This window comes from Clytia hemisphaerica, unplaced genomic scaffold (assembly GCF_902728285.1).
Source record: "Clytia hemisphaerica strain Z4C2 unplaced genomic scaffold, Clytia hemisphaerica genome assembly, whole genome shotgun sequence".
Lineage (NCBI taxonomy): Eukaryota > Metazoa > Cnidaria > Hydrozoa > Leptothecata > Clytiidae > Clytia > Clytia hemisphaerica.
Window position 1 is genome coordinate 1318787 of NW_027103744.1, and position 13519 is coordinate 1332305.

The 13519-nt window shown below is 35.5% G+C and overlaps 1 protein-coding gene across 1 annotated transcript; it reads left to right on the forward strand.

The window, feature by feature from the left end:
* The first annotated feature begins 7486 nt into the window (after nucleotides 1-7486).
* LOC136805350 (uncharacterized) lies at nucleotides 7487-12529 on the forward strand. Its single transcript, XM_067061937.1, has 13 exons — nucleotides 7487-7812; nucleotides 8416-8504; nucleotides 8697-8797; nucleotides 8954-9097; nucleotides 9231-9493; nucleotides 9804-9912; nucleotides 10061-10224; nucleotides 10467-10546; nucleotides 10749-10941; nucleotides 11350-11559; nucleotides 11661-11735; nucleotides 11903-12050; nucleotides 12182-12529. Exons 1-13 carry the CDS (start codon nucleotides 7507-7509, stop codon nucleotides 12340-12342), a joined length of 2043 nt encoding a protein of 680 aa, XP_066918038.1. The 5' UTR covers nucleotides 7487-7506; the 3' UTR covers nucleotides 12343-12529.
* The last annotated feature ends 990 nt before the right edge of the window (nucleotides 12530-13519 follow it).

A 13519-nucleotide genomic window follows, 5' to 3' on the forward strand; every position in this document is an offset into this window, starting at 1 on the left:
ATAATTCGATTATTTAATCGAATTCTCAATTTTGATTAATTAAATTTGCACCAATTCTCCAAATTCACTCGATCGAGGCAATATATCAGAATATATCATGAATACTAATATTCTACATAGCGATTAAAACTACTATACCCTGTTCTCTATAACCATATCTTTGCTACACGCTACCTGAAACAAGGCAAAATATATAAGGTGTAATCTTACACATTGTTAAGCTCTGTGTTTCCAGTGCAGTAGCTCCATAGAAATTATTCAACTTTATAATAAATGATTCGTACCTTTGAAAGTTTAAATGCTTGAGAAAATTCGACTTTTATAATCAATAAAAATTTCTGTCTTCCAAAATATTGTACAACTTGCTCTTTCTCTCCTGTCTTACTCGATCACCAAGTTTTTTTACACCAAGGTGTGTAAGATCTTCATGGGATGCTGAAGTAATCACATTAGCATCAACTTTTTCATCCTTAAGTTTTTGTACAACTACAAGATATGCCAAACCTACTTTGACCAAAGCTTTCTCAATTTCTGGACCTACCTCGGAGGTCCTTTGATTTAACTTTGTTCGTGCGTCCGTCCGTCCGCTCGTTCGTCTGTTACCAGCTTTTCTCGGGATTGGCCCAATATTTTTTTCTATTTTTTTGCATAGTGATGCAAAATGACAGTACCAAAAAAGTGACAGAGCCTGATTTTCGAAAAAAAAATTCTTTGGGGCAAGTTTGGGCAAATTTACTCTTCAGAAGGGCGTTTAATATTTTGCCAACCACACGTATGTTCGACTTTCAGGTGATTTAAACGAAAGGTCTATCGGCTGCCATTCTGGTTGTGGGTGACACCATGGAATTTTATGTATATGTCAAAAAAGATAAAGAAAAAGTAGTATCTTTTAAAAATATTTACAATAATTTCAAAAGTTTTCTACATTACAAAACACTATAAAAATGATGTCAATTATAGGATATGTACAGGGTGTCCTAAAAAGAAAAATACATGTGAAGCGAATTTCGTGACTCTTCGATTCGAGAAAATCAAAAAAGTTTATTATTCGCAAAGATTTTTTCTCCCAATAATGCTCAGCTACCTTATCCCAGAAATACGGATGATAGTACCAATATGCTAGACCCCATACTTATTGACAATCACAAGTTAGCCAAAATATACATGTCAATGTGATTTGCTGACTTTTGAAGGAACGATTCACCGCTGAGTAACGGTGTGCCGCCAACTCTTGCTCAGAGAAAGAATTCTGAAGTTCTTTTTTATCATCCGTGTGGCTTTGTTTGTTTTTCGCTTTTTCATGAGGGAGGGTGGCATCGGGCGGAGAATTTTCTTCCACCTTAGTTCTTGTTTCTTCCATTTCTTCTTCTTCCACCGCTTCTTTTTCTTGTGAACTTTCTTGCAACTGAGGAAACAACTCCTCATCCGTCATCAGTGACACGTAACTGATGTTTTCTTCAAAGAAACTGTCGACTTGACTCTCTTGACTTGAAATTAGTTCTTCGTTTCGAACTATATTTGTGTTTGGTTGTGTTTGTTTTTCCTTCTCTTTTTAAGGTATGTATATTCATCTTGTCTTATATTGACATCTTCTAATCTAATATAGTCTCCTTTCCAACAGAAAATATTTCCTAGTGCTTATTTCAAGCTCGTCCATTTCTTCGTTTAGTGCAATGTCTCCAGTTGCAATTTGATGGAGGTCTCGTGGGTTGACAACTTGATCTTTTGACAATACTCCACTGGCTAGGTCATCCAATATTGTCGCTTCGTATGTTGAAAAGTCCTTCTTAGGTTTATCCTTATTTTTTTTTTTCCTCCTTTTGAGTGAAGTGACGAAGGCTTGTATTGCATATAGCTTTTTTTTCATCTAGAATGTTTGAGCTCATGGTATAACGTACAACTTCTTCATATGATATTTTTATAATGTTAACAATTAGAACATAGAAAACATGCTGTAGATTTTCTAGTGATTGATTTCTTTCAGTTTTACTCGATCACCAAGTTTTTTTACACCAAGGTGTGTAAGATCTTCATGGGATGCTGAAGTAATCATATTAGCATCAACTTTTTCATCTTTAAATTTTTGTACAAAATATGCCAAACTTACTTTGGCCAAAGCTTCCTCCATTTTTGGACCTACATCAGAGGTCCTTTGATTTAACCTTTGTCCGTCCGTCTGTCCGTTCGTCTGTTACCATATTTTTTTTCAGATTTTTAGCATAGTACGGTAGTCTAGATGTATGAGAAAAATCACACGGAGCTCTTCATTCCGCATTTCTAAAAACTTTTTTACAAAACCTTTCATTATTCACGAGAAAAACATACAGTCAAGATTCAGGTGACAAAAAATTGGTATTGTACCCGAAAACTATTTGCATGTAGAACTTCGTCCCAAATTTAGAGCAAAAAAGTTGATAACTGAGTGAAAAATAGTTTGGCGTCACATTTTTCCAAAAAAATACCAATTCTCATTTGGTGTGCAAGACTTGCTAAATTTTCAAGTCCATTTGAATATTTCATATAAGTCATCAAAATATTTCGTTTGAATCGTTTAAAGCCCGAACCAAGATGCACGAATGGTAGGTCTGCTCTAAGACTCGGAAGTAAACCTCACTCCTTCAATTGATTTAACTTCTTTGTAGTGACAGTTTCTTCTGCACCATTCTTATTCACGAAGGTGATCAATTGTTGACTGGCAGCTCGACTTTTCGAAGGTGGTGTCACCTTGGTAGGTCCATTTTGTGTGGGTGGAATGGCGTTGGGCGGAAGTAAACCGCACTCTTTCCATTGATTAAACTTCTTAGAAGGGACAATTACTTCTGTACCATTCTTATCCACGAAGGTGATCAATTGTTGGCTGGCAACTTGACTGTTCGAAGGTGGTTTCACCTTGGTAGGTCCATGTTTCAAGGGTGGAATGGCGTTAGGCGGAAGTAAACCGCACTCTTTCAATTGATTAAACTTTTTGGAAGTGACTGTTACTTCTCCACCATGCTTATCCACGAAGGTGATTATTGAACTTGCTTCTCCATGGGACTGGTTTGCGTATTACGAAGTTGAGTCATTCTCCCCTTGGTAATATTGTTTTGATTTCGTCTCACGATTTCTTCGCATGAGTTTTTTCGGGAGGAAGAATGTTACTATACCTAAACTAGAATGTTACTGCTTATTGCATGTCTTTGCAGTCTTGCTTGTTCGCTCCAGATCAACTTCGTAATCGACAACTGTTTTCAGCCATCTCTCTTCTTGTCTGCAAACTCGGTTTGCTTTCAATGTTGACACTATTTTCACACTTATTATTTCACTTTGTAAAATTAAAACTTTTCACCAATAAAATCAGGATCAGAACTAAATCTGCATACTCTGAAAAGGTTTTTGTTTCAATATGGAAATTTAAATAAAGTTTGAACTTTCATGTGTCATTTTTTATTTGACGTCAATTATATGTATCTACGTCAAATGTTTAGGACGCTTGGTTTGCTCTGCGCAAATTCGGGGCATCTTCCAGCTTTATTTCCTCGCTATTCAATAAAGATTGAAATCAACTTTTTTACCGCCTTGAAAAGAAATCTGCAAATAGTTTCCTGTGTGCCATGCGCAAGGAAATTTCTCCCACTATTTAAATCAGATAGAGTATTGAAATACCTTGAAAACCTTAGAACTAGGAACTAAAACAACCCACCGTCCTTTTGAAATGTAGATTTTATGCATTAAGTCTGTATTTACACTCTACCTCTGGTTATGTTTATTCTGAACAATTTTACTCTGCATATATATTAGGCACAATTATGTTCTCTGTCGTCATACTAAATGAAGCTCTGAGTCGAAATTTGACCTAGGTGGTGCGACCGCGAGCTCATCGCTTCTGGTCTACTAAAAATTATACACATGATATTTACAGGGCCCTAAAACACTTTGAAAATTAATCCTTAAATATTGAATACTGCGAAGACGTTAAATTTCAAGGGAAAGCAAAGTTCCTTAAAAATCTGTATAAAAAGCATGATTTAATATTATCGTGAATTTGTTGCTTCGCCAGATAGGTAGTTCGTTTTTCTCACTCGATGTAAATGCATGACTCTTTAGTAAAGCAAACAATTGAATTTGACTAAATGATGGCAAGCTGGTGAGATTTTATTTTTGTTGGGAATTGGGTAAGTGCATTTAGATGAAAAAATGCATCTAAAATTCTATGAAAAATCTTGCGAACTCTTAGTTACGTCAATAATGGCCGCATAAATTATGTCGGAAATGTAAACAAACAAGAAAACAAAAGTGAAACGCATCGTAAAAAGAACATAACTCAGAAGCAAAAGAAGAAGTAAGTCAGAAGTCAATAACAATAAATAATAAACATTTGATTTTTCTTTTCCTTGTCGAGAATGATTTTTGCCTGAAAATAAATAATATAAATTAATAGAAATAAACCAGCTGCGCTGGAAGGTCAGCCCAATAAGCTTAAAACGATAGAAAGAAGTACAATCAAGAAACCTAATTCGTTGTTCAAGTCAAAGAGGTTGAAAAGCTCATTTTGACTGAAACTTCAGACGAAAAAATGTTTAACACAAAGTTGGATTTGTCCAAAGTGGACATATAGATGATGTTGGAATTTCACCTGGGGGGTACTAGGTTTACGAGGTGACGGGTGTCCGAGCCGAAAATCGACCCTTTGAGAGACAAAATTTTGATGATTTTGGGACCCTTTGAGAGACTTTCCTAAAATTTTGGTAGATTTTTCCAAATTTCGGTTTGATTTTCACCAAATTTCAGTCAAAATTTCTGGAAATCGTGTCCTTTTTAGAGAAAATTTTTCGATTTTTGTGATTTTGGGACCATTTAGAGACTAACTTATGAATTTGTACCCCTCTGAGAGACTTTTGAGGCCTGAAAAAAGGTACCCTTATGGTTCGCATCCATTTTGCCTAAGTAAACCCCCCGGGAAATTTCACCTAAATCTGTTCGTTAGAATGTCTTAAACTTGTTCGTTAGAATGTCTTAAACGATGTTCACTGTTCACTGCAGCTTTCGTCACATTTGTCAGATTGATTTAAATTACGTGTTGAACCAAGTAGGCCCCTAGTATAATGTGAATGAGTAGGGGCATTTTATATTGAGGAAGCTGCGTCGAAAATTCCGTCCAGTTTCGATAACTCAATCAAAAGTTTCCACACTTTGACGTTCATTTCTCTGCTTTCTTACACACAAAAACTCTCTCCAGACAAGAAAGCCTCAAACGACCAATCATAAAAAACTTTCTTTTATACTCCCTATTTATTTACAATGCATTAGCTTCTTTCAATTTATTGAATAAACAAAAAATTTTCATTTTTACTACTTTCTTCTTTTATATAGTGTTCTTTTATTATTCTTATATTATGCGCAAATCTTAATAAATGAAGTGACATGTTTCTTTTCTCTTCCAATAGAAAATATTTTTCGCGCCAAAGTTTTACCGATAACTTGTTTTCCGAAAATAATCCGAAATCGGATTTAAAAAACAAGTCCAAATGCGCTGCGGATGCTGGAAAAAAAATCGTGGAACCGATTTGAAGGGTCACCGGGGCTGACCAAAAAGAAGTACAGGTTTTTTTACAAGAATAATAATCACCATATTTGTATCAAATTCACCCTGGAAATATTCTTATAGAAGTCTATGAGACAAAAGTTAGATAGAGTACTCCACCTTATCAAGAGATTTTTGCATTGATTTGATCATCTCTGTGCTTTTTTTGTTTTCTTTTCTCTTTTTTGTTTTTCTTTTCTTTTTTTGTTTTTCGCTGGATGAATCCAGTTTTTGTTTATAATTTTCCACAATGTAATTTGGAACATTGATGCGAATTTTAAGGTTTTCAGCATATTCTTTATGCTCGCCCCCCCCCCCCAAAAATAAAATTTGACCAAAAAGGTCAAAGTTTTTCCAATGGAGTGTGAAGGTCTGTAGTTTTTGTGACTACATTTGACCTTTTAAAGGCCTTTTTTAGCTGTTCGTGACTATTCTTAGACCAAAGTTTTCGCCTGCGGCAAGGTAGTATAAGGTAGTAGGTAACTTGAAATTGAGTAAAAAATGTTTGCCAAAATTGTTAAACATGCATGTACGTTTATTAAGCACCCGAGAGTAGCGATTTAGTATCTATTCGTTATCGTTATTAATTTTCTTTTAAACTTTTCGACATTTCGAATTGAATGTCTCTGCCACACCACCTTTTTGTTGTTTTAACTTCTCATAATCATGAGGGTGAGCCTTTGATGCCCTTTGCTCGATCCTACTCACGCGAGTAGGAGAAAGGGGTTGGTAAATTTTCCTTTGGCCATCTTTGTTCGATTTTCTCGACTGATATGTGTAGCGATGGCATGCTAAATCAGTCTCAGTGAAGACCCTCTCCAGTTCTTTTTTGATAAATGTTTGGGCCCGGTTAGCTGTTCTTCTTTTTTTCGCAGGTGGGAGAGGGCTTTCATCTTCGATTTGTAGATTTTCATTTTCATTATTTTGATTATCTGAGAAAATTGATATGTCTGGTGACAGTAATGGGCTCAAATTAATATCAATATCAAGAGGTGGGGTTTGACTTTCTACATCATCACGACATTCTACCAGGATATCTACATTAGCCATTGGCTCCACTGGCTGCTGACTACCACTACCACTGCATACGGATTGGGAATGGTTTTGATGGGGTTTGTTGTTCGGTTTTATTGGTGATGTTGTTTTTTGTTTTTGTTTTTTAACCATTATTAAATTTTTTATTTCTTTCACCTCGCACCGAATGGGGTTTCCTAATTTTGACGTTCGAATCATAAACGTCAAAAAGACGGGGGTAAAACGTTCGAAATCACGTCAGAAATGGCGCGCGGGTGATATTTAACGATTTAACCCACTGTAATATCACTTTTTTAGGTGTTTATAATCACTCTTATTTATGAAATATATATATTTCTGAAAAATACAATAATTTGTCTACAATTTGGTTTTTATTTGAACTCTTTATTCCAAAGATTTGTGTACTACTACAGCCTCTGAACTTCACTGACTTTTTTAACAAAAATCTGAAATTCTATCGTGTTCCAAGGTTTACAGTGAATCATGGCAGTTTTATCTTTTAATAGTGACAATCGTTTCTGAAAGTTCAGGCTTAGGGCTATTCAAAAATGTATAATAACAATATACTTTATGGTCAACATTCTACAGAATTTTCGTTTTGAAAATGTTGCATGTTTTACGTCGAAAGCTTCAATGTTTGTTTACAAGTCAGGGGAAAACCCGTTTTTAGCCATATAGAATAATTAGAGTGACAAAACATTCGAAAAGTATAAACAATGGGCTTTCCAAATATGTATGACATCATAGGGGTTTTTTGTGAACAATATACAGAATTTCCCTGTAGAAGAAGTGACATAAATTATGCGATGTCAGTTTCTTAGGAGTTTGAGTAAACAAACAGGACGTCAATTTTTTTTCTTGGAGATTTTCATCGGAGGGAGAAATTTTCGACGAACGCCAAAATTAAAATGTCTTTCTTAAGCTCTTTCAAATACATTCCATCTTCGCAAATTAACAATACGGAAGATACATTTGAAATGAAAGGAGAGCTAGTTGTTTATTTGAGCCAGCTAGGTTTTGCAGGAGCTAAAACCTATGTAGAGGACCTCCTGTTAAAGTCTGGTTGGAATGGCTCTTATGAGGAATCAACCCATAAATCAATCAAAAAGACTGGCGACAGGGTCAAGCAAAAACTGAAGAAATGCTGTTCTACACAGCGGTATGAAATTAAAGGAAAATGGCACAGTTTTCGCACTACTGTTGCAACAATTCAGGTACGACACGAATTTATTCTTTTCATTCATTTTCTTCCCCCTCCTTCGTCATAACAATTTTTTTCATCGCCAAAGTTTGTATTAAAATATATATTGTTATTACTCTCGGGTACCTTGGAATAAGGGGAGGGGGGGAGGTGGTAGAAAAATCTCAAAACTAAATAAGCGCGGGGGGGGAGGGTGGTGAATTAAATTGTCTTGGGTGAAAAAATTGGAGAATGAAGCTAATACAGAAGAATTAAGACAAGAGGAAGGTACTCTTAGGTGTTAAATAAACGGTCCCCGCTTGTTAATTTTTCGATTTTTTATTAACCACCCCCGGACCTTATTAGGAACCCCCCATTTATCAATTTTTGAAAAAATTCCCAGCTACAAAAAGTAAAGTTCCTTGTTTTATTCTAAAAAGCCTACATTTAGTCTATTTTGAAAAATTTTTCCAACGCCCCCCCCCCATTTATTTGGCACCTAAGAGTACTTGAAAAGTATTTTTCCAAATATTATTAAGCGGGGAGGGGGGGGGGGTAATTAGGTACCCGAGAGTAAGCTATTTCTTTAACATGATATTTACTATTTTTGTTTTACTATACAATACTTTTTTTCTAGAGTCAACCCTCAACACAAAGCACCCGTCAAGCGAAACCATTTGAAGAATTAGGACAACGTCAAAAATACCGACGCCTCACTCAAGTCCGGTAAAATGTTTATATACTTGATTACAAAAATGCACATATAAAATATAATTTCAATAGTCGAGTAGCTACACTAGAAAAACTCAAATTAATTGGATTTATAATATGTCAAAATTGCGAGAGGTAGCCAGGATCGGTAAAACTGCAGTATGATAACATATATATGGGAAACGGCAATATTATGCTTTTATTTAGGGAAAGCGTGACCAGATCCGTGGAGAAGTTCGGCTTTACAACAGCGCAAGTCAAATTAAAAACCAAAATGGCGACTAAAGTCACAGTTTCTTGCGAAAAAGGTAAATTAGTTGGCATGAAATTCGGCAGTTCTTCTTCTAAATTGTTTTCAGGAGAAACATTTACAACTCCCAAGGATTTTCAACTTGCTTTAATGCAAAGAAAAAAGTATCTAGTGTCTCTAGAAAATTATATAATATACATTATATATCATTTAGGTTCATCTCTGTGGTCGGAGTCGAGTACTTCATCTTCCCAAGGATCTTCGGAATCTTCACAGCTATCTTCGGAATCCTCGCAACAATCTTCGCAACAATCTTCAACAGAACCATCCAGCGAGTCGTCATTTCAATGGAAGACAGGTAAAACGAATAAAGTTTTTGTATAAGCGAAAGTAGATGGCTGGAACCGAAGTTTTTTCGCAGCAAATGATGCGCTTGCAACAGGTAGGTTCCGAATATCGCTCTTGACATGGTTTTAAATTTTCTTCTCCAGGCTGTGACATGACTGAAATGGAAAGGGCAAAAGCTGTAATTTACGTTCTCGATCGGTATACCGTATCTGTGAAAGCATATCACGAGCTATCGCAAATTGCTTTTGGGCTCCCAAGAACGCATTTGGTGGAAAAGACACAAAAACGCATTTCAGGGAGCTTCGATATTGAGCCGACTCCTGGAGAAACGATTGGTGCTCAGATGAGACTGATGGGTCAATTAGAAACCGACCTAAGGGTGAAAAAAGCTGAAAAGAAAATTATGGTCAGTCTCATTATATGGATCTTCTGTTATTCTGAGAAAAAAAAATCTGCTTCCATTTCTCAGAAAAGAATATTTCTTTTTTTATAAGAAAACAACTTGCCTTCTTTCCCTCAGATAAGATATCCCTTAATTTTTCTAAGGAAACTTGTTTTTGAGAAAAGAAAGTCGCACTCGTTTTCCGAGAAAAGTTTTAAAAAATTGCTCCATTATTTTCTGAGAAAATGTAAAGCCTTCTTTTCTTCTTGGCTTGACCCTGTGAGACTAAAATGGTTAATTTCTTGCTAAAACCAATACTTTTTTTTAACCACAGCTTAAAGTCAGTGGTGATGGCACTAAACTGACTCGAAAATCGAACCTTGTTGTGTTGTCCTACTCGATCATTGAGGAATCTGGTTCATTTTACAATGAACTCAGTTCTGGTGAGTAAACCAATTCTCTGATTCAAAGAGATAATAAGAATTGGCCTGAAAAACTGTAAATATTGTGGCTGTACGCAATTTTGTACATTTGTGCATTAGCTGAATGCACAAATGTACAATCTGAAGATAAGATTACATTTCTATGTAGGAAACAATGCTATTGGAGTTGGAATGGCCAGTGAATCATACGAGTGCGTAAAAGAATGTTTCAAAGACATAATATCAGAAGTCGACGAAATCGCTAAAAATCCTAAAATTTTGGTTGGTGGCAAAGAGTTAGATGTTGAATTGTTAATTGGTGGAGACTACAAAGTAAGTGTAGTGATATCTAGTGCTTGCTCATGTATTTGGAATTATCAAGGCTCTCTCTTCTTTACCAATTTTGAAAATCAACAAATGCCTAACAAAAACCTTCATCATCAAAAAAAAGGCTCTAGAAATTTTTGATCAACACTACTAAGCCATCCATACATTTATCTCTCAAGGTAAAAAACTTGACTTTTAAACAGCTGAGAATTGATAAAATTGTATTGTTTTTATTACCTTTTCTGAAGTTTCTCCTGATGATTCTTGGGATGAAGCAAGCAACGTCAGACAACGCGTGTATATATTGCGACATTACAAGGGAGAAGAGGTGAGCATGACAACCTAAAATTGATGTGATAAATTTGCTTATAATATGTAATCTTTCAAAAACAACCGACATAAATCATTAATTTGAGGTTTTGAAAAACATGAAAATTGCTAAACTTTCAAAGAGACCGCTAAACAATTGAATACAGGGAAATAAAGCTTACATTGATTGAAATTATAAATTTTGCTAACCTTTCTCTCAGACAAGATCCAACATTTTCTGGAAAAAAGCGAACCATGAATGCAAATTGGTCCAAGCAACGTGGATGCAAGGAAGAACCAATTTTAAAAGATGTGCCAATCGAGCATTATTGTGTGGATGAGCTCCATCTTCTGCTTCGCGTGACCGATAGATTGGAAGACGGGATGTTTCACTCAATCTTTGATCTGGACGAGGTATTTGCCACTCTGTTAAACATGAGAATATGAAAAGTCACTCATAGCTTGTTTGGACTAGTGTCTGTCCCAAAAAAAATTGACAGTCAGCACATTTTCATTCATTGCACTCAAAGGATTCAAGATAATAGTTAAAGATTTTTAAATTTAAAGGCTTTTAAATCTTACAAAATTTCCACTAAAATTGCATTTTACAGAACTAATTTTCGTGGTTGATACTCATATATTTACTCCTTCAAGAGCAATGTGTTGAAATGTGTGGCATTTTTTATTGGAACAGACTTAAGTATTAAATGAAAAGCGGAAAAAGTTAGTGATTTGACATTCCTTCAATTTTGGGGTATTGTGGGGGTGGGGATGTTGATAGTGTAGTTTTCACTTATAACATACCGGTTTCATTATTTTTAGAAAAATGGAAACGAAGAGATGCGTTCAAAACTGATTGCGGCAATGAAGAAGATAGGCATCTCGCTCAAATTTTGGACAAACAAGAAGAACAAATGGGAGTGGACTTCATTGATGGGTAATGACAAGAAACGCATGTTGGCAAAGTTACCAGACCACTTTGAAGAATTTTTGCCAGACAATCAAGTTGGTCCTACGAGACAGTTGTGGAAGGTAAACACCAAACCATTCTAAATTACAGTTTCCTTAAATTTGTTGTGACAAAAATTATGCCATAATGCAAAATTCTTAAACATATTTTCTTACCATTCCAGGCTTTTGAAGAGCTTTACACAACAATGAATAAGCCAGAATTGACAGACGCTGAGATCGACGACTTTGAATCGAAGGTAGGCTTTTTCCATTCATTACCACTGAATATTTGCGTTGAATGTGTGTTTACAATGAAAATTCTGTGACTGCAAACCTAAAAGAGATTTATTTTGTATACAGTAGGCTAAATAAATTACAATGAAAATTCTGCGACTGCAAAACTAAGAGATTTATTTTTATATAGGCTATAGCATGGGTTTACAAATTAAAGAAGATGAATGGCTGTGGTTATGATTGGTCGTTCCCGGTAACCCCATACATCCACATAATGGTGAAGCATATACCAGACATATTAAGAAAGTACAAAACTTTGAGAATATTTTCTGGCCAAGGTAAGAAAATTTCTAGCATCGCCACTTTAACTGTAAGCTATCCTGACTGACATGCAACCTACCTTATCTTACAGGCTTGGAAATATTTCAAACTGTACTTGTTTTAAACTGCACTTGTTTTATATTTGTAGGAGTGGAGAAGAAGAATGACGAATTCAGAAAATTTTTTCACTCGAAAATAAATCGGAGAGATGCATGTGTTGATTTGTTGGGTGTAGAGAAAAGACTGCAAATGCTCCAAGAAAATGGGTTTGAAAGACAAAAGAGATCTTACCATCGGACAGAAGAATGATCTTGGAAGGTTCTCAGCCACATAAAATTGTAAATAGGAACTGATTATATAAAGCAATCATATACCTCAATTTTTACAGTAAAACAACAAATCAAGTAGCCTCTCGTACACTACTGTATCTGTTTAAAACTTCTCAGCTAACCCATGCACTTTCTTGACTTTGATCTGCAGAAACTTGCAAGATCAGTATATATATATTTCATTACATAAGAATCTACATACATTAAAAATTTATAGTATCCTTGAATATGGAGACAGAAATCCTTTGAGACAAACGCTGCTTTCGGTCTTTCACCTCACCAGCAGTACTAGAAGTTTGATAAAGCTTTGGAGACTTGGACAGAAAGCAACGGATAGTGATAGGAAATACTATCTCTCTTTTTGTCCCTCTCTTGTTTATGAGACTTGAATGCCAATTTTTGGGAAACCAGTGAGGGTCAAAGTCATGTCTGTAAAGTAACTTTGATCCTCTTGCTATGTCCTCCCCCCTCCCGTTAAAAAGATACCTGAAAATGGCAACTGGAAAATCTAGCTGCTTTACACTCTTCAACCGTTCTTTTAGGGAAGCCTCAAAACAAGTGAGAAGACGTTCAACAAAAAATTCAACTTGCCTCAAGTCTACTTCTGGTTTCTCCCAAAGTCTATAAAATAAATAAATAGAACTAAATTCCTTGTAAAGAATAGACCTAATTTTAACAAGATAAGTTTGAGAGACTGTGAATTAGTTCAATAAAGCTTAAGAGAATAAATTCTAAAATCTAGCCAATCAATTAAGCTTCAACCCCAGTTTGAGGTATACTTGACAACATTAACAAAAGAACTGTATATATCTTAACTTACTGCAGTAGCCGATCATCCAGCAGATTTTCTCGTGGCTCCCAAGTGCAGTCTTCAGTTCCCCAACCAGCCCACTTCACCAAATAATAAGAAGACTTTCCAATCTACATAATCAGGGAAAAGGCTCAAGAGTTAGCAAGAATTCAAGAAAAGTCAATAAATACATCCTCCAGAACTCTATGAATAGTTTCCATTAGGTAATTGCCTTAAAACCCACAAATATTGCAGATTTATGTTCTCAGAGTCATGCCTTAAATCTTCACCCATCTGTCTGATTAGTGTAGTGTGAGCCAATTTAAGACAGAGTTTTTGAAACACTACAGAATTCATAGTCAGAAGA